Raw genomic sequence first — 20,381 nt, 5'->3', positions numbered from 1 at the left:
CCCTCGGGACCTGCAGTCCGAGGTCCACCTGCACCGGAAGCCACGGTCACCCCCGCGGGGTCCCTTCCCCTCCCGCTGCGCCCCCCGCGCCCCTCGGAGCGCCCTGTTTCCCAGCTCTGTGGGCAGCGCCCGTGAGAACACCGCCAGGCAGACCCGGGTGTGCAAGGGGCCCCCGCGGGTGCTGGCGCATGGTTCCCATGGCACCTGGCTGGGGCCCGCCCCGGGGGACCCCCGCCCCCCCACGCGCCTTTGGGAGAAGCTCCCTGAGAGCCAGGCTTGGGGCCCAGGAGGTCGGCTCCGCTGGCTGCAGTGGAAGGGAGGGGAGCCCGCGCCTCACTCCTCGCCAAGCCCGGGCTTTGGAAGACCTGAGCTGCCCCTGAAAGAAGGGAATGGAAGGGAATGCGGGGCACGAGGCTCGGACAGGAGTAAATCTAATCAGCACATGGGGATGGGGGGGGACCCCTTCCAGGGCCCTGCACTCCCTCAGCCGCCTTCTCTGCAGTCCTGGCCCGGTTCGGTGTCCTGGCTGGAAAGTCGCTGGGCTTTTCCGGGCTGGGGAGGCTGGGGGCTGGGTCCTACAGGCCCTCTCCCGGGTGCAGGTCTCCACCCTCAGGGTCCCGGAGGGAGGGAGGCATAAGGCTCGCGGACCCCACAGGGTACAGGATAAACTCCCTGTGCCCACAGGCCGTGCCCGCCCAGTGCCCACGCTCAAGCACATGCGTTCTTGCCCTGGAGCCGTTGGGCGGTGACCTCAGGTGACAACGTCCTCACCCTTCCCTGACTTTAAAATAAACCAGGCTCCTCAGCAACTCCTGCTTCCAGAGTCAAAAATAAGTGTGGGGCGAAGGTGGGGCAGAGGGCGGGTGGGGCCACACACCAGAGGGCACACAGGCACCCCCAGGGCAGACCCCTGGAGCCCGTACACCTGCCTTGGCCAGGGCCTTTCCTGGGGTGGGGGGTGGGGGTCCACCTGGCTCAAGACACCAGGATGGCCTGCCGCGTCCCTGCACCTGTCAGGGCCAGCTGTCCCTGCCGGATCCCCAAACTCTCCCGGGAACCAGGCTGCAGGCTATCTTTAGTGCTGTGCTCAGACCCTGGCCGGCCCAGGAGCACCCTCGGGGGCTCTGCTGGCCCACTGCCTCCCCTGCTGGGCCTGTGAGCACAGAATTCACAGGCCTCCCCCTGGGTGTGGCCCTCCCCACTCCTGCAGCCGGGCCTGGGGTCCCTCCAGGCCCAGCTGACCCCACCCAGCTGGGGACGGTGGAGCCCCTGTTTGAGGTGCAGCCCAGGCCCACGTCTCCCACATCCTCTGGAGTTCTCTGGGCAGCGCCCCTGAGAGCCCCCCAATCCTTGCAGGCTGGGTCACGCCTCCCCTGGCTCCTCAGGGTGCCTGTGGTCCCAGCTTCGCTCCGTGTGCCCTGCTACAGCTGCAATGGAGGCAAGGGTTCAGAGAGGTGCCCCCAGGAACACCCACTCAGCTACTGTGGCTGCACAGACTCCCCACAATGCCCTCATCCCTGCACACCCCAGGCTGCAACTGCTGACCCCGCTGGGCGCCAGGACATCAGCCTCTGACTGGGTGCTAACGGGCACCCATGGGCCCTGGCATGTGGGAAGACCAGGCTAAGTGCTGGCCCAGCCTGCCCACCCGGCCCCCATCTCCTCTGTGAACCCAAGGTGGGGACGGCAGTGGCAGCCCCAACGCCAGGGTTAGGGACCTGCGACCTGTCTGCCTCTAAGGCCGGGAAGTGAGGGCACACGAACTATTTGTGGGGATGCTTGGTGACTGGCCACTGGGTTCATGTGCAAATCTGGATAAAGCACCCTTTTTTCTGGCTCCTGCAGTCCCCCCCCCCCCCAGGCCCTCCACCCACAGGCAGGCGGCCGGGAGGTGCACAGGATAGCGGGGCTCCTGGGGAGGGGTTGGCAGGAGTGGCCTGGGAGGCTGGGGGCCCTGCTGGGCGGGGCAGGATGGGGGCATCCGAGTCACTGCTGACTGTCAAGCTCACTCGACAGTTGTCCGGTCCCTGGGGGACCCCAAGCCTGTCCTTGTAGGGAGTGACAGGCAGAGTGCGAGCTGTCCTGGGGGAGTGGGCAGGAGCTTAAGACAGACGGCCCGACAGGGAGGGCACAGACCATCGCACCCACGGACCTGGCATGGTGAGTGTGCACAGGCAGGCAGCTGGGGATGGGGGGATCTGTGCCCTGTGGCTGCCCAGTAACAGTCTGGGGCTGGAAGACAGGGTCTTGGCTGTCGCCGTAGCGGGGTACCCAGAACAAACCCATCTACTGCTGGCCACCTGCAGAGTCCCCTGGCTCCTTGGACCCCCAGCCGGCTCCTGGCTGGACTGCAGACGGAGCAGGGCCAAGTTCAAGGTGAGCCTTCTCAGGCTCCCGTGCTCGCCAGCACCTGAAGCTGCCCAGCCTCGGACCCAGACGGGCCACCATGGTCCGGCCCGCCCTCCTCTGCGTTAAGTCCCCCAAAGGCCTGGCCCGGGGCCTCAGCCTGTGTTCTCCTTCAGGCCAGCAGGAAGACCAAGAAGAAGGAGGGGGGGGCCCTCCGGGCGCAGAGGGCGTCCTCCAACGTCTTCTCCAACTTTGAGCAGACGCAGATCCAGGAGTTCAAGGAGGTGAGGCTCTGCTTGTGTAGGAGAGCCCCCCCCCCCAGCTCCTGCCCGGGGGCCCCTAAGGGTCCTGAGCAGGTGGCCAGGAGACCCCGTGGGGGCCTTGCCCAGGGCAGTCAGAGTGGGTGCCGGGCCTCACTGGGCGGCCTCCTTCCAGGCCTTCACACTGATGGATCAGAACCGAGACGGCTTCATCGACAAGGAGGACCTGAAGGACACCTACGCCTCCCTGGGTGGGTGCCGGCAGAGCTCCGCCCCCGCCCCAGCCCCCCCACCCCCCACCCCTCAGCCTTCCCGTCTGGTCTGACACCCACAGGCTGCGAGGAGGGGGGCCAGGCTGGGGAGAAATTCCCCTCTGGAGTGCAAGGGCTGGCAGGGGTGTCGCAGGGCACGGGGAGGCGGACAGCCGAGAGGGGAGGGGGGCTGGGACTGGTCCAGGGAGGAACACCACTGCCCAGGACAGGGTGAGAGCTAGAGGCAGGTCCTGCCCCTGTAGTGCAGCCTGGCGTCCTGCTCCCCGCCCTCCCATCTGGGGACACTTTTCCCAGCCTGAGGTGTCCTGCCCTCAGCCCTGGGTCTACCTGCAGGGGTTCCCACACACCTGCCTTCCCCCTGGGTCCCCTCATGCCCAGGTGAGCAGGTCACAGGCCTTCCTGGCTCCATGGGGCCTCCTCCCTCCTCAGCAGCCCAGCTTCCCGGGTTCAGGGTTTGGGGGTCTAACATGCAGAACCTGCACCCACCAACCTGGGCCAGGGGTCCCCCCTTTGCTGGCCTCCATCCCCACTTTGTCCTGGGGTCACCTGAGGACCAGGGAGGTGGGCAGCCCACAGGCGCCTGCCAGTGGGTACAGTGCATGCATCGGCCAGGACGGGGATGCCCACCCGTGACCTCGTGTTTGCACAGGCAAGACCAATGTCAAGGACGAGGAGCTGGACGCCATGCTGCAGGAGGCCTCGGGGCCCATCAACTTCACCACCTTCCTGAACATGTTCGGGGAGAAGCTGACCGGTGAGCCTCGGCCGTCGGCGGGGGCGGCAGTTTCTTCCGAAGTCCAGGCGTTGCACATGAGATCAGATCTCTGGCAACGGCCTAGGAGCCGGCATTCTGGGACCCACATGTGTGGCCCCCACATCTTCCCTCTCCGCTCCCCGCCCCCTCCCAGCTGGGAGCTCCACCCTCAGCCCCAGCCCTGCCACCTGCCGGCCACTGGTGGCCCCTGTCCCCTCACTGAGTGCTGCCCAGGCTCTGGGCCTAGGCGGGCTGTGAGGGCCAGGGAGCAGCCCCCAGGGCAGGAGCTGCGGTGCCCCAGGCTGTCGGGAGCCGGGCCGTGGGGCTGAGGGCAGAGTGGGGGGCCGGGGTGGACCGGACCGGAGTCTCTGTGGCAGGTACGGATGCCGAGGAGACCATCCTGAACGCCTTCAAGATGCTGGACCCTGAGGGCAAAGGCAGCATCAACAAGGACTAGTGAGTGTGGCCGCAGGGCCTGGGGGCACCACGGCCGGCCCCCCCTCTCCAGCTTCCCCGAGTTCGAGTCCTCCAAGGCAACCGAGGGTAACCCAGTCCTGCCCACACCCCGGCGCTGGGCCTGGGGCTCCTGGGCCAAGCACTGGGAACAGGCCGGTCTGGGTGCCTGGCATTTGCCTCCCATGGCCCCGTCTCTGCCCCCATCACAGCCCCCTCACTGTTCAGCTGTCCGGCGCTGACCTTTTTTTTTTTTTTAATATATTTTTATTGATTTCAGAGAGGAAGGGAAAGGGAGAGAAACATCAACGATGAGAGGGAATCGTTGATGGGCTGCCTCCTGCCCGGGGATCAAGCCCGCAATCCCAGCATGTGCCCTCGACCGGAACTGAACCCGGGACCCTTCCGTCCGTAGGCCGACGCTCTGTCAGTGAGCCACACCGGCCAGGGCTGACTCTTTCTTCAGAGCAGCCTAACCCGGTGCCTCCCTCCTTGTCCTCAGCATCAAGAGGCTGCTCATGTCCCAGGCTGACAAGATGACTACAGAGGAGGTCTGGCCCTGGGCCCCACCCCTCCTCCCCCACGGCCTGGGGGACCCCAGGGCTTGGCTGAGGGTGGGCCCTGGCCCTGAGAGGCTGGAGGGTTGGTGTGGGTGGGACACCCAGAGGCTGAGCCCCAGCCCCCCTCGTCCCCACAAGCACAGAAACAAGCCCAGAGCAGGTTGGAGGTGGGGGCCTGTCACCCTTGGGCTGCACTCCTTGGGACCCACTTGCTCTGCCCTCCTGCAGGGCCTGACACCCACCACCCGGCCCACAGGTCGACCAGATGTTGCAATTCGCAAAGATCGACGCTGCAGGCAACCTGGACTACAAGGCGCTGAGCTATGTGCTCACCCATGGGGAGGAGAAGGAGGAGTGAGGGGTGCCCCCACCCCACCCCCACTGGGTGGGGCCAGTTCAATAAACCCGAACCCACCAACCTGCCTGCAAGTGTCTGTGGGGAGGGGACGTGTCCACCTGGGGTCGGAGGGCCTGGGCGGCATCGGCCTGTGGGACCCTCCATCTGTTCTGCCCCCGGAATAGCCTGGACCACCCGTCAGCACCCAGAACACCCCTACCCGTCAGCGCCCAGGCCCCTGTTGGCACCCAACCACCCCCGTCAACACCCAGGCCACCCCTACCCATCAGCACCCAGGCCCCTGTTGGCACCCAACCACCCCCGTCAACACCCAGGCCACCCCAGTCAACATGAGGCTGGGTGTCTGGTCACTCGGTAATGGAGGCTGAGAGAGGCTCTGGGATGGGTTCCTTCAAGGAAGGCCCTCCCCACCCCTGTGCACTCCAGTCTCTGACCTCTGGGGCCCTCAGGACCCACAACCTGTCCTGCTCCCCATAAGCCATGTCCCCATACGCTGCCAGCTCCCCATAAGCCATGTCCCCATACGCTGCCCCTGCACTGTGCCCACTGCAGTCCTTGTGCCCCTGTAGGACCTGCCCGGGCTCAGCGGTGGCTGCCCCAGCCGCCTCTCCCGGCTCCTTCACTCCCCAGGCTGCCCCTCAGTCCCTGCATGTCCAAGGAGGCTCTAGGAATGAGCCGCCCCTGCAGCGTCCTTGCTGGGGCCCTGGGGGTGCCCCAACAGGGCTGGGGGCAGGGCCTGCTGGAGGGGTGCATGGTCTGCGGCTGGGCTCCCAAAGTCTTGGAGGGAGGGGCTCGAGCGGGCCTCGGCCTGCAGGCGCCGGTAGGGGGTGTGGAAGAGGAGTACCAGGCAGCAGCTCAGGAGGGTGCACAGGCCGGCCATCGTCAACATGGACACTGGGGGGACACAGCAGCCGGCCTGAGGCCTGGCCATGGAGCCAGCAGAGCCCAGCTGACCCCACTGACCACGACCACAGTGACCAGGGGCAGATCCCGTCCCAGCCTTCCTGCCCCAAGGGTAGGTCACAGATGCTGTCGCTGGCACGGTCGAGGGGCCCGGGGCAACACCCCACCTCTCTGTGCCGCCTGCACTCTGTCTTTCTGTCTGTCTGCCTCTGTGCCTGTCTCTCCTCTCTCTCATCTCTTTTTCTTTTCCTGACCTCATTTTAGTCCTCACCTGAGGATACGTTTCCATTGATTTTTAGAGTGGAAGAGAGAGGGAAGGACAGAGAGGAACATCGATGTGAGAGAAACACATCGATCGGTTGCCTCCTGCACGCACCCTGGCCAGGGCAGGGCCGGGGAGGAGGCTGTGCCCTTGACCGGAATTGAACCTGGTGCCCTTCGGTCCGCAGGCCGATGCTCTATCCACTGAACCACACTGACTAGGGCTTCCTGATCTCATGTTAGAACGACTCACGCAGGGTATAGAGGCTGGGCTTTGTAAGGGCCTCAGGGCTGCTCCCGCCATGCTGAGCTGGGTTCTGCCTGTTGCCCTCTGACCCCCCCCCTGCCCCTGCCCTGTGGTGCCCAGCAGCCACCCACCATGGACAGTAGAAGGGCCCATGGAGGGAGGTTCCCAGGGCTGGCGCAGGTGGAGGCCCAGGCCCTGCCCTCTTCGCCTGCGTTGGGCTCCCTGGGCGGGGACACTCACCCTTCCAGTCCAGGGGGTCCTGGCCGCCTTGGCAGGTGGAGAAGGACGGGTCCGAGCGGCGCACAGTCAGGGCGGTCAGCAGCACCATGATGAGCACGCCCTCGGCCTGCCTGGACAGCCGGGAGGCCCTCAGCCGTGCCCGACACGGCTCCCTGCCCCCACCCTGCCCCCCCACAGTGCCAGGCGCCCCAGTCAGTGTGGCCCCCGCCCAGGCCTGCACCCAGCAGGCACATACTCACCCCACCACGAAGACCAGGCCCGCAGCCGCGCCCTCGCCCACGGGGAAGGAGCATTCCACGGCTAGCTCCATGGCGACAGGCGCCACCGAGAAGCCGAAGAGCCCGAGCAGGGAGCAGACGGCAGCCAGCGCGACAGTCTGTCCCCGCAGCTGGGACACCTGGGCAGCAAGCACATGGGAGACGCCGTCAGACGCACCCCAGCCCTGGACGCCGGCCTGGCAGGCCCCACTCGGGCTCCAGCTGGCTGAGTGGGGCTGGGAGGCTGAGCCCAGCGGGCAGGGCCTAGATGCCTGTCTGGTTGGGCTGCCAGCTGCCCACGCCCAGAGCACCCATTCTCCCCGTGGGGTGGTCTCGGCTGCGGGGACACTCACCAGGGCAAAGGCCACACAGACCAAAGAGGTCAGACAGAAGCCGATCTTGACGGCTTCCGTGAAGCGCTTGGTCCGGTCCACATACAGGCCGAGAGCCAGCGCCCCCAGGATCCCAAACACGATGAAGAGAGCCCCGCAGAGGCCTGCGAACTCCTGGAGGAGAGGCCGGGCACCGTCACCAGGCACCCTCAGGACAGGCGCCTCCCCGGGGAGGCCCCCACACGGCCCCACCCCAACCCCACAGTCCCCCCTTCCATGGGCCCACGGCCCCAGCCCACCGCCGGTGACCGTGTTGGCACCTGACCCCTCACCCACAGCATCTCAGCGGTGCCCACGCAGGAGGTCACCTGCCCAGATGTGGAAACCCAGGGCTGGGGGAGGTCACTCCACGGCCACACGCGGGAGCCGCCGAGGCAGACAGCCTTCGGGGTGACAGGCTCCCAGAGCCCCGTCCTGGCGTGGGCCCCCACCCCGGGCAGGGCGGACACTCACGTTGGAGTAGCCGTTCGCGCATAGGACCTGCTCCAGGAGGGCCGAGAAGCTGGAGAAGATGCCGACGCCGCCCCCAAAGCACACGGCCAGGACGACGTAGGCCTTGTTCCTCACGAGCTGCGGGCAGGGCCGCTCAGTCAGGAGCCCGGCAGGACAGGCAGGGGCTCCCACGGGCCCGGCCCACCCTCCCCGCCCCGGCCTCTCCCTGCCCCAGCCCCTCCCCGGCCCCAGAGCCCACAAAACCAACCAGCTTCAGCCCGCCCAGGAACTTCTCCGAGTTGGAGTGGGCGGCCCCCGCGGAGGGCGGGGTGGGGGGCATGCTCTCCCAGAGGCAGGCGGTGGCCAGCAGGCAGGCGAGGCCGGCAGGGATGATGTAGACGCCCAGCTGGGGAGGAGAGTGCACGCAGCACATGTGTGTGCAGGTACATGCAGGTCCCACAGACACATGCACTGCACAGGCCCCTTGGGCGTGCCGCTCGGGCTCCACGCCACCTCACCCACCTCCCTGGGCGACGTGGACAAGGGTGAGCCCGGGCTGGGGGGCTGCCCGTCCATCCGGCTGCCCCCGCACCCACAGCTTTGGCAGTGCTGCTCCGAGTGCACGGCCCCGTGCGGCTACCAGGTGGGGCCGGTGCACACTCTCAAAGACGTGTGGACACACTTGTGCCCATGAGAGCCGACCACTCATGCGCGCACATATCACACATCACACATAAAGACACAGACATGTGCATGTGTGTACCGCACAAACATACACCACACACAAACATGTGCACCACACATACATGTGTGTGCAGGCCAAATATGCATGTGTACCACATAAATGTACGTGTGTGTGCACCACACAAACACACGTGTGCACCACACAAACATATACCTGCTACACAAATATACATGCATGTGCGTGCACAACACACGGCCATACACGTGCGTGCGCACCACACGCATACACACGTGTGTGGGTGCACCCCGTGAGCCCCCTCACCATTATGGGGATGTCATCCTCCTTCTTCACCAGGGCAGGAGACAACACGTTGGCCAGGAGGATGCCCAGGGGGTTTGCTGGATGGACGGACAGAGACACACGTCAGGTCAGCCGTGGCCTGGCCGGGTCCCCAGCCCCCAGGGGAGCCCTCCGTCTCCAAGACCTGGGAGCGCAGAGGGGCCAGGATCCGTTCACTGAGCCAGAGGAGACGTCGGCCTCACCCCTCAACTCACCCATGGTGCCGACCATGTTGGCCGTGGCCCGCTGGTGCTCAGGAAACCACAAGGCAGCCAGCTTGGCCGGAGAGAAGATGACCAGGGTCTGGGCCAGGGCACACAGGCTCTGGCCACCCATGAGGAGGGCAAATGGGTTCTGGATCCAAAACAACACGCAGGGCAGGGTACGGAGCACGCTCCCGGCGAAATTCAGCCACGCACACAGGATGGTCTGCAGGGGGCGGTCAGGAGCTCTGCCTGGGGACTCTGGTCTGGGAGGGGCAATGGCCTCCCAGCCCTCGGGGCCCGCCCCAACCCACAGAGCCCTGGTATGGGTCTAACTCACTGCCCAGCGGAGCCCCACTGAGTCCAGAATCCAGATGGCCACCAGGCCGGACGGGATGGCCACCACCAGGTAGACCAGAGAGAGCCAGTTGACCTGCTCGGTGGACAGGAGGAAGTGTTGGGCGATGGTGTCTGCCACGGGCGCGAAGCTGAGCCACAGCTGCAGGGCACAGGCTGGCGTCAGCCCAGGGGCGGGCACCATAGGCACCACGGCCCCCGCCTTCCTGGGCTGGCTGGCCAGCCTGAGTAAGTGTCCAGCAGTCCCGTGACGGCCAGGGCCTCCTCCTGGTCACCCAAGGTAAGGCTGCCAGGTAGAGGGTCAGACAGTGTGCCTGGACTGGACAGCGCTATCCTTGCAGGCATGTCCTACAGGCAGAGGGGGCCCACAGCCTGGCCAGAGCCCGCAGGATGACCGGCCCTGCAGGACTAACCCTCCCAGGAAAGGCCGGAGCGCTGTCAGGGGGAGGTTCTCTGTGGGGCAGGCAGGCGCCGGGCGTGGCTGGACCACGGAAGCTGGAAGAGGCGCTGGGATGGCGGAGCCAGCGGCCTTGGCCCCCGGTGCAGGGACAGGCTGGGAAGGGGAGCACGTTGGGGGCCACCCTTGGTGTCCAGGTGGATGGGGAAGGAGGCAGGGTGGGAAGAGCTGTGGACGGCCCAGGGGAAGAGACGGTGGTGGGGTTCTGGGTTGGGGGGAAGACAGCCCAAAAGGCACCTTCGCCGGAAGGCATGCTGCGTCCCAGAAACACCTGGATGTGGAGGCCCTGCCCAAGGCCAGCCCCACCTCCCCCACAGGAGATGGGGTGTTTGGGAGGGAGAGCCTCAAGCAGGCACTCATTCTCGCTGGGACGCCACTCAGCAGCCCTCCAGCAAACAGAGTGCGGCCAGAGGGGTTGGGCAGTGGCGGGCGGGGGGACTTCCTGGAGCAGGTGACCAGCCACCTGGCCCCTGAGGGGGGAGGGGCCAGGGTGTCACAAACCCAAGCTCACAGTCCTCCAGCCAAGTGGACCCAGGAGCTGGCCCCAGGGTCAGAGCCACAGGCAGGGACCCAACTTCCTGACTGAGATTTCTGACCACAGACCCTCACATGTCTGAGGTTCCGTAACAACTGCCTGTTCTTCCTCTTTTTAAAAATATTTTTATTGATTTCAGAGAGGCAGGAAGAGAGAGAGATAGAAACAGAAACATCAATGATATGAGAGAATCATTGATCGGCTGCCTCCTGCACACCCCACACTGGGGATGGAGCCTGCAGCCCCCGGCAGGTGCCCTGACCGTGACCTCCTGGTTCAGAGGCCAACACTCAACCACTGAGCCACGCCAGCCGGGCCATTTCTTCCTCTTTTAAAGGACAGACCAGGGGATGGATCCCCAGGTTCAGAGAGTCCGGGGCGGGCCTGGTTGCCTCCTGCCGCCTGAGCCAGCAGAGACCACATGGCATGCTCTCCAGCCCACCCCTCGCTGGCCTCACCCTCATCTCCCTCCTCCCTCCAGCCTGTGGCCACAGAGCAGAGGTGGTCCCGCTGCCAACGGTGGCTTCGGCTTCGAGCTACAGGATCACATGGAGGCCCCAGGCTGCCCGAGACCGGGCCTGCGGGTCTGTGGGAGGCCAAGGAGGCGCACCCCAGCTCCTCAGGCAAGACCTGCCTGGGAGTGAGATGCGTGGGGGCCGGGGCAGCCCTGTGGGCAGTCTGGCAGCCGGCCTCTGTGCAGGTGGCCATGGAGGGTCAGGTGTGGGCTCGGAGCAGGCCTCCCTGGATGCGCCCCTGGGGCAGGTGGCTGCCGGGAGCTGAAGGCAGACTGCCTCCTCGAGGGAACTCAGAGTGGGGCCTCGTCCGCCATCGGGTTATCAGCTCTACGTCCCAGCTGGAGAGCAGGGCGGACGCTGGTCCCGGACAATCACCATCCTGCAGTGACGCCGGGGACACCCCAGGCGCCTGGCCCCATCCTTGGCTCCGGACCTCACTGATCTGCCCTCTCTGACCCCGTGAGTGTAGGTTCCCACAGGCACACGTGTCATTACACGCCGTTATTGATCTTGGTGTCTGTCTGGTCCTCTGGGTATTGGGCGAGCGGGGAGAGCGGGAGGGTGGGCGTTCTCTCTCCGGGCCCCACCCTCTGCATTGGTGCCTGGTCAGGGACATGGGGGTGGAGAACAGTTCACTGGCCGAGCTGCCTGCGAGCGGAGGGGGGGCTGGGGAAAGGGGCACAGGCCTCTGGGGAGAGCAACTGGGCGCTCAGGGGTGAGTCTGGGAGGAGCAGCTTGGGGCCTGGGCCCCAGGAAGGGGCTGAGCGCCTGGCCTGGGAACAAGTCTAGGACCGGGGATGAGGTCACTGGACCCCGGCCAGGAGGTGGGGGGGGGGGGGGGGACAGGTAAGGAAGGCCCTTGGGGGCCCAAGAACGGAATCAGAGACCCAGGAGGGCGCCAGGGCACTGGCGGCGGAGGAAGGGGGAGGGCGAGGGAGACCAGACTCCTACCCGCCCGCCTCAGGGATCCCTTGAGACCATAGCGCCCAGAACCCTACACGGCACAGCCAGGAGAAGGCCCCCGCCCCCAGCACCGAGCACCGAGCACCGCGGGGAGGGACTTCGCGCTGGGTCCCCGCCCCCGGGCCCCCCCAAACCCCCTCCGCTCCCCGCCCCCCTACCGTGGCGTTGGAGCAGCTGAGCAGACTGACCACCAGCAGGAACACCCACCGGCGCGCGTAGGCTCGGTAGCCCCGCAGCGCGCCCAGGGCCGGCGGCGTCGGGGGGCCCGGCGCGTCCCCCTCCAGCCCCGCCATCGCCGGGGTCAGCAGCGGCCGGGGCGGGACCGCCCCGGGAGGAGGGGCCGGGCCCGGTCAGTCCGCCGAGGGCAGGGCCGGGGCCGGGGCCGTGGGGACGCCGACTCCGCCGGGACGTCCGGTGGGGAAGCGTCGGCCGCGAACACTGGGCCCCGTCCCGCCTCTGTGGCCCCCGCGGCGGACACGCCCACGTGGGTGGGGAGAGGGCGCCGAGGTCCCTGCGTTTCCTGAACCGGGTGTGGAAAGGCCTCTGGCCGCCTCCACCCCGGACGGGCAGACGGACAGACGGACGCCCCGCAGGCCCGGGAGCAGCCGCCCGCCTGCGGGACGGGGCTGGAGCCCATGCCACCCCTGCCCGGCGCGGCGCGGGGCGGACCGGCCCTGCGGGGGCCCGGGCGGGGCAGGAAGGCCGTCCTGCTGCCCGGGAAAGGGCGGCGCTGAGCCGCCAGCCGCCCCCGCAGGGCCGGGCCGTTGTCTGCAGTTCAGCGGGGAGACAGCTGGGCCGCGGAGGCCGTGGTTTCTGTTTGTCCGAGAGGCCTGCGGGCTGGAGGGCCGAGGAGGGGTGTCCCTGGTCTGGGCGCAGGCTCCCCACGGCCCCAGGGGACTTCCTGAGCTCCCCGCAGCCATGCCTGGACCTGTGCTCACTGAGGCTGCGGGCTCACCCCCGGGACCCCCTTGCTCAGATGCTGGGCCCCCGCCCAGGCCGGCCCTTCTGTGCAGGACGGAGGCAAGAGCCAGTCCCTGGCCGGACGTGGAGACCGAAGTTAGACCCAGGCCGCGGAGATTACTTCCCAGAAAACTGCCCCTGTGGCAAAGTTAGCAAAACGCACAGGGGACTTCAGTGCTAAAAATTGCACAACAAACGCCTAAAGGCCGGAGGCATACCCTGCTCATGGACCGGGGGCTTCCCACCTCAAGGCGGCAGTTCTCCCGGTGGACCTGAAGGTCTAACGCAATTCCTAACCAGAGGTGTTTGCAGGCACAGATGGGAGGAAACATTTGCAAACCACACGCCAGCAAAGCACCGAAGCCGCGAGGCAATACAGAGGCCTCAAAACTCAACGTAAAGCCCTGGCTGGCTTGGCTCCGTGGATGGTGTGGGCCTGCAGGTGAAGGGTGGAAGGTTCAATCCCCGTCAGGGCACCGCCCAGGTTGGGACTTGATGGGGGGGAGGGGGTGCAGAGGGGGGGTGGGGGGGAGGGGAGCGGGGAGCGTGCAGGAGGCAGCCCATCAATGTTTCTCTCTCATCATGGATGTTTCTATCTCTCTCTCTATCTCCCTTCCTCTCTGAAATCAATAAAAATATATTTTTTAGCCGAAACCGGTTTGGCTCGGTGGATAGAGCGTCTGTGGACTGAGGGGGTCCCGGGTTCGATTCCGGTCGAGGGCATGTACCGGTTGCGGGCACATCCCCAGTGGGAGATGTGCAGGAGGCAGCTGATCGATGTTTCTCTCTCATCGATGTTTCTAACTCTCTATCTCTCTCCCTTCCTCTGTAAAAAATCAATAAAATATAAAAAATATATGTATTTTTTTAAAAAGAGGGGGTGGAAAGAGGCCCCCCAGCCCACAGGCCCCCAGGCAGCATCCCTGTGTCCGGGGCGGTCCCCAGCCCCCAAGCTCTCTTTCATCATTAATGTTTCTCTCTCTTCTGCTCCCTTCCTCTCTGAAATCAATATAAAAAATATATACTAAAAAAAAAACTCAACAGGAAAAACAACAAGAGTCCAATTAGAAAATGGGCAGAAGACATGAAGAGACGTGTCCCTGAAGAGGACATGCGGATGGCACTAGGGAGGAAAATGCAAATTAAATCCACGATAAGAATCCACGATAAGACACCACACGCCCTTCAGATTGGCTCGAATAAAAACAGTGACATCAAGTGGCAAGGTCATGGGTAACTGGGTCACTCAGGTGTTGCGATAGGATTGTAAAACGTGCCCAGCCTGACTGGTATGCTCAGGGGTTGAGCATTGACCTATGAACCAGGAGGTCACGGTTCGATTCCCGGTCAGGGCACATGCCCAGGTTGTGGGTTCAATCCCCAGTGTGGGTGTGCAGGAGGGGGATTCTCTCTCATCATTGGTGTTTCTATATCTCCCTCTTCCTGCCTCTGTGAAATCAATAAAAATATATATATATATATTTTTAATATATTTTATTGATTTTTTACAGAGAGGAAGGGAGAGAGATAGAGAGTTAGAAACATCGATGAGAGAGAAACATCGATCAGCTGCCTCCTGCACACTCCCCACTGGGGATATGCCCGCAACCCAGGTACATGCCCTTGACCGGAATCGAACCTGGGACCTTTCAGTCCGCAAGCCGACACCCTATCCACTGAGCCAAACCGGTTTTGGCAAAAAAATATATTTTGAAAGTTTAAAAGATTGGAAAATGTTACAGCCACTGCACAAAATAAAACCTGTAAAACTCACAGAATGTGGAAAGGACATTCATTTGGAGACAATAAACCTTTTCTGCTTTTAGTGAAACTGTTTTTATTTAAATCCTGGAGGAGTGGCTTCCACGTAAGCACCTAAGTTGTTCACATTTCGCATCCTGGTGGAACGCCACTCACAGAAGCCTCACCTGAGCCCAGGTCCGCGTGCACACCTGTGGTCCAGTACATCCCGACCTCCGTTAGTGGTTTTCACCTGGGAAACACCTACATCTTGCTTTCCCAATTACATTTCATGGCTTGTTTAAAATAAACTCAGCACGCACCATGACGACTGAGTCGGTTTCCGTTTCTTTACCTCCGTTTTACCGAACCGCATGTAGGCTCCTACCCGCATCCGAAACAGCACCAGCCGAGGCTTCTTCCCTAAACAGTGTGTGCTCGAGCGTAAGCCTGGGCGCCTCGCTCCCCAGCCTGGTGCAACCGCTACCCCTCCTTCGCTGAGGGCAGTGTCGGGACAGCAATCTCACCTTACGGCCAGGTGGTCCGCCCCCGACCTGTTCGTTGCTTACCATCGGCTCTGGTCCGGGGAATGTCAGCTATGTGAGGGCAGGCCCAGGTGTGTCCACACCTGAACCTGGAGCGCCCGTGGCTGCGGCTGGGAATAGCAGTGTAGGGGCGGATGACCTTTCTGTTTGCACCCCTCCCTGCCCCCTTTGCCACCCCGCCGGCCTGCCTGGCAGGTTCTTCACGGGTGACCCACCCCTCTCCCCCACCCACATCCCAGGCCTAACCTTCCAGACCTGATTCCAGAGGCACCCGCCCTCCAGGAGTGCAGGCCTTCACTCATGCCTGCTCAGGCCACCTGCCTCCAGGTCACGGCTGCCAGAAGCCCACACTCACACCACCCATGGCGGGGAGCTGCGTGGGCGGGCGGAATCTGGATTCTCAGGCTCCTGGAAGAGGACACGTGACTCCCTCCTTCTCCAAACAGAAGGCCAGTCCGGACGTGTCCACGGGAAACAGTGTAGGGGCTGTCTGAAGGGGGGCTCACTGTGGCCTGCGCTCCCTGCCAGAGGGAAGCCCTTGGGGTTGCCCCTCTCCTCTCTCTGCCTCCAGTGGCGGGGCGGGGGGCCAGCACAGGGGCTCACATACACCCCAAGGTGTGGCAACAAGTACCTGGGACCCAGGTTGCTGGCCCCTCCCATCGAGGACCCTGTGCTCCCATCCGTCTCTGCTGCTCAGACCCACCGAGCCTGTGAATGCAGAAAAAGCTGGTTTTCTTGCTTTTGTGTGCGCACGTGCGTGTGTGTGTGTGTGTGTGTGTGTGTGTGTGTGTGTGTGTGTGGTGTGAGATGGGCATGGTCTGAGGACTCTCTGGAGTCCACGTCTGTGAGAGAGAGTGAGGAAGGGGGGAGAGAGGGTACCGGACGTGTGGGGGTCCTGATGGTCCCCTGTTTGTGTACGTGTCTGGCATGAGTGGGTAGCTTAGTGGTGTCTGGGGCGTCCTATGTGAGGCTGTCGGGGTTAATGGCACGTGTGATGTGAGACGGGCCTCTGGCTTTCGTGTAAGTGTGGGTGAAATGGTTACCTAATTCTGCCCGAATGGGAAAGACCACGCACCAATTCCTCGGTGCACCTGTGGGAACCCTGTCTGCTGTGGGTGTGCGTCTGGTGTGAGATGAGTGTGTTCCAACAGAAACTGTGACGGGCGTGAGATTTCGCTCCATTGCAAGCGGGGAGGTCGCTGACCACAATCCCCAGAACACACAGGTCGGGCCAGCGGCTGTTCTCACAGGGGCAGCCACGCCTGCACCTGGTCTTCTGGCCGACACTCTATCCACTGAACCACACCGGCTAGGGCTGGATCTGTTTTTTAAGAATATTTTGAGCCCAGCCGGTGTGGCTCAGTGGTTGAGCAGCAGCCCATGAACCAGAAGGTCATGGTTCAATTCCCTGTCAGGGCACATGCCCGGGTTGTGGGCTCAATCCCCAATAGGGGGCTCTCAGAAGGCAGCTAATCAATGATTCTTTCGCATCATTGATGTTTCTCTCTCCTCCTCTCCCTTCCTCTCTCTGGAATCAATAAAAACATATTAAAAAATAAAATAATAGCTTTATTGAGATCGAATTCTCATGTCATACAATTCACCCATTTAATGTGTATGGGTCAAGAGCTGTTAGTATATTTGCAAATATGTGCAACCATAACTATGACCAATTCTAAAACATCTCATCGCCCCCAAGCAACCTTGTGCCCATTAGCAGCCATGCCCCATTTCCCCCAGCTTTCCAGCACCACCCAGCTCAGCACCCCCCACTCGCTAATCTGCTCACTGTCTTTTTGGATCTTAGATTCTGGACATTTTATATAAGTAGAATCATAATTTGTGGTCTTTTGTGCCTGTTTTTCCCCCCTGAGTATAATGTTTTCAAGGTCCATCCATGTTGTAGCACGTATTACTACTTCCTTTCTCTTTTTTTTGCCAGATAATATTTTATTTTATGGACTTAGCACATTTTGCTTATCTATTCATCACTTGATTGGCATTTGACTTGTTTCCAGCTTGAGGCTACTATGGGTTTTGCTACTATGAACAGTGTCTTGGTTTTAGGGTGGACGTGTTTTCTTTTCTTTAAAAAAATTTTTTTTCTTGATTTCAGAGAGGGAGGGAGAGATAGAAACATCGATGAAAGAGAATTATTGATCAGCTGCCCGCTGCTCTCCCCCTACTGGGGATTGGGCCCTCCACCCGGGCATGTGCCCTTGACCAGAATTGAACCCGAACCGCTCAGTCTGCAGGTGGACACTCTATCCACTGAGCCACACCAGCCAAGGCTGGACGTAAGTTTTCGTTTCTCTTGGCTCTGTACCTAGGAGTGGGACTGCAGGGTTGTATGTACACTAACTTTCTGAGGCACTAACCGACTGTTTTCCATAGATGCCCTGGCCACATCTCCCAGCGGTGCCTGAGGGTCCAGTCTCTCCACATCCCTGGCAACACCTGTCTGCCTGTCTTCTTGGTGACAGCCGTCCCAGCGGGTGCAAAGTGGTGTTTCACTGTGGTTTTGATTTGTGTCTCCCTGATGACTATGTTTGCCGGGGTCCAACCCCAGCAGGTCCAGGGGTTCCCAAAGGCGTAGACGGAGTCGGCGAAGAAGGAAGGACATGGAGACAGTGTTCAGTTGATCAGCAGCCTAGCCAGGCTCTCCAGCCAAGTTCTGGTCTCGATCTCCAGAGAGGTTCTGCTGTTTATTGTCTTGTTACATCCGTATTTATCCCAGTTGATTTTAATCCTGTCAATTTCTATTACAAAGGTTAGGGCGTTTCTTATCTCCATTCCAGGGAGTAAAGATTATGTAGCTTAAGCATGATTGTTTGTAGTGATTAACTACCCGCCTGGCACTTAGTTAAGGAGTTTCATCCCCTCCCTGACTTCAGGGAAAAATTCCTACCTGGGGAAACAACCTTTCTCGGAGAGGTGACCTTGGTTAAAACACACAGCGCTAAGGGGAGCAAACATATTAAGAACAGTATGCTATATACGCCAGGTCCCTTGAAACATATGCTGTGCAGATGTTTCTTTCCTGCAGCGACTGTGTCAAGCAGCAAGGATGGACCGGCTTCCGGCATATGTTGAGCATTTTTTCATGTGCTTAGTGGCCATTTATATATTTTCTGTAGAGAAATATCTATTCAGATGATTTGTTCATTTCTAAATTGTCTTTTTATTGTTGAGTAACAGCTTATACATTACTTATTTTCTTACATATGCTTTATGTGTTCTAGGTACCAATGCCTTGTCAGATAGATGATTTGCAAAATTTTCCTCCCACTCTTTGGGTTGTCTTTTCACTTTATTTTTTTTAAATATATTTTTATTGATTTCAGAGCAGAAGGGAGGAGATACAGAAACATCAATGATGAGAATCATTGATCGGCTGCCTCCTGCATATTCCCTAATGGGGATGGAGCCCACAACCCTGGCATGTGCCCTTGACTGGGAATTGAACCGTGACCTCCTGGTTCATAGGTCAATGCTCAACCCCTGAGCAACAACAGCCGGGCTCTTTTCACTTTCTTGATGGTGTCCTTTGAGATATAATTTTTTTGTTTTGATGATATTCTTTTTTTAAATGTATTTTTATTAATTTCATAGAGGAAGAGAGAGGGAGAAAGCGATAGAAACATCAATGATGAGAGAGAATCTTTGATTGGCTGCCTCCTGCACGCCCCACACTGGGGACTAAGCCTGCAACCCAGGTATGTGCCCTGGCCAGGAATCGAACCGTGACCTCCTGGTTATAGGTCGATGCACAACCACTGAGCCATGCCCTCTGGGCTATTTTGATGATATTCTATCCAGTTTTTCTTTTGTTGCTTGCACCTTTGATGTCACGTCTTAGAAACCATTGCCTAATCCAAGCTCAAATAGATTTATGCTTATGTTTTCTTCCAAGAGTTTAACAGCTTGAGCTCTTCCATTTAGGCCTTTGTGACCCACTGGAGTTAATTTTGTATATGGGAGATGCTAAGAGTCCAATTTCATTCTTTCACATGTGAATATTCATTTTTCCCAGCAACACTTGAAAAGACTTCTTTCTCCATGGAATTGTCTTAGCACCCTTCTTGAAAACCAATTGATCTAAATGTCAGGGTCTATATCTGGTCTCTCAATTCTAATCCATTCACCCTCATGTCTCTTCTTAGGCCAGCACCACACTGTATTGATTACTGTAGCTTTGTGGTAATTTCTAAAGTCAGGAAATGGGAGTCCTGCAACTTGGTTCTTCTTTATCAAGATTGTCTTGGCTATTCTGGGTCCCTTGAATTTGCATATGAATTTAGGCTCAGGTGGCCATTTCTGCAGAGAAACCAACTGGGTTTTCATATGGATTGTGTTGAATTTGTAGATCAAATTGGGGAAAATGAATATCTTAATATTGTCTGCAATCAGGGTGGCAGATATCTTTCTATTTATTCAGGCCTTCTTTAATTTCATTCAACAACGTTTGGTAGTTTTCAGAATCTAAGTGTTGCACTCTTGTTAGATATATTCGCAGGGCTGGCTCCCTCTGTGTTCCTTCCCTTCCCATCCACCTCGGCTTCCCCACCCAGCTGCTTCCCTCTGTTATTGTCCCTGCCCCAGTGTGGACCCCACGGGGAAGGAGAAGTCACGATCACTGTTTAAAGCTCCAGGGCGGGGCCTGCGCAAAGGTGGACACAGGGACGAGTTGTGGGGTCAGCCCTGCTACCCATCGTCCAGGAGCCAAAGGCAGGGCCCCTGACTAGTGCACGGAGGGCGCTCCGGGCTAGTTGCCAAGGACAGGAATGCAAGAACGACACCGCCTCCGCCGGAGGAAACCCTGGCCCAGGGGCAGCAGAAATCGGGCGTGTGCTGCCTGCAGGCGCCCAGGTCCCGGAGGCCCCGGGGCTGCTGTCCCAGCGCCCACCAGGCCCCTCCGGGCGGCCTCTGCCCCCCCCCCCGCCCCCGCGAGGCCCCACCTCCACACGGCCCGCCCCAGGCCCCGCCCCTTCCAGACCCCGCCTCCGCCAGCCCCGTTCCAAAGTCCCGCCTCCGCCCCGCTCCGCCCCGCTCCGCCTCCACAAAGCCCCACCTACGCCCAGGCCACGCCCCTTCCAGGCCCCGCCTCCGGCCTCACCTCCCGGACCCCGTGCGGGTCACACGTGCCCAGGGAGTCCTCCGCAGAGCCCCGCCCCGAGGCTCCCTCCGGCCACGCCCCCTCTGGCCCCCGCCCACACTCTGACCACGTCCCCGCCCACGCCCGGCCCCTAGCACCCTCCCCTCTCCTGGAGCCACCGAGCCCCGGCAGAACGCGCCTGCGCCCTTTGGCCACGCCCCTCCAGCCCCAGCTCGGCCCCGCCCCCTCCCG

At 61.3% G+C, this 20,381-nt stretch overlaps 2 protein-coding genes across 3 annotated transcripts; one reads left to right on the top strand and one right to left on the bottom strand.

Annotated features, from left to right (window-relative positions):
* The first annotated feature begins 986 nt into the window (after positions 1-986).
* On the top strand, positions 987-5,030 carry MYL5 (myosin light chain 5). The gene is made up of 7 exons (XM_059677965.1): positions 987-2,160; positions 2,523-2,630; positions 2,782-2,857; positions 3,528-3,632; positions 4,010-4,088; positions 4,588-4,636; positions 4,902-5,030. The coding sequence occupies exons 1-7, from the start codon at positions 2,158-2,160 to the stop codon at positions 5,001-5,003; spliced, it is 522 nt and encodes a 173-aa protein (XP_059533948.1). The 5' UTR covers positions 987-2,157; the 3' UTR covers positions 5,004-5,030.
* Positions 4,330-12,455, bottom strand: SLC49A3 (solute carrier family 49 member 3). Of its 2 annotated transcripts, none has more exons than XM_059677945.1 (10): positions 11,948-12,455; positions 9,303-9,461; positions 8,975-9,188; positions 8,742-8,818; positions 8,004-8,141; positions 7,757-7,873; positions 7,265-7,417; positions 6,894-7,051; positions 6,655-6,764; positions 4,330-5,897 (listed from the first exon to the last, which is right to left on the bottom strand). In XM_059677945.1, the coding sequence occupies exons 1-10, from the start codon at positions 12,080-12,082 to the stop codon at positions 5,668-5,670; spliced, it is 1,491 nt and encodes a 496-aa protein (XP_059533928.1). In that variant the 5' UTR covers positions 12,083-12,455; the 3' UTR covers positions 4,330-5,667. The 2 variants fall into 2 exon arrangements, with proteins under 2 accessions (XP_059533928.1, XP_059533935.1); XM_059677952.1 differs by having other exon boundaries at positions 9,303-9,395.
* Positions 12,456-20,381: the final 7,926 nt, after the last annotated feature.

The sequence above is a fragment of the Myotis daubentonii genome, chromosome 1 (assembly GCF_963259705.1).
Source record: "Myotis daubentonii chromosome 1, mMyoDau2.1, whole genome shotgun sequence".
Classification (NCBI taxonomy): Eukaryota; Metazoa; Chordata; class Mammalia; order Chiroptera; family Vespertilionidae; genus Myotis; species Myotis daubentonii.
The sequence above is the reverse complement of the archived record's forward strand: the minus strand, read 5'-3'. Positions and strand labels throughout refer to the sequence as shown.

Bases quoted from the DNA above. Each gene is read 5' to 3' on its own strand.
- MYL5 (XM_059677965.1), top strand. The intron at 4,089-4,587 runs GTGAGTGTGGCC...CCTTGTCCTCAG, and splicing joins GGCAGCATCAACAAGGACTA to CATCAAGAGGCTGCTCATGT. The intron at 4,637-4,901 runs GTCTGGCCCTGG...CCCGGCCCACAG, and splicing joins ACAAGATGACTACAGAGGAG to GTCGACCAGATGTTGCAATT.
- SLC49A3 (XM_059677945.1), bottom strand. From the start codon at position 12,082: ATGGCGGGGCTGGAGGGGGACGCGCCGGGCCCCCCGACGCCGCCGGCC. The intron at 7,874-8,003 runs GTTGGTTTTGTG...CCCTGCCCGCAG, and splicing joins TCCTGGGCGGGCTGAAGCTG to CTCGTGAGGAACAAGGCCTA. The intron at 5,898-6,654 runs GTGAGTGTCCCC...GTGTCCCCCCAG, and splicing joins GGACCCCCTGGACTGGAAGG to TGTCCATGTTGACGATGGCC.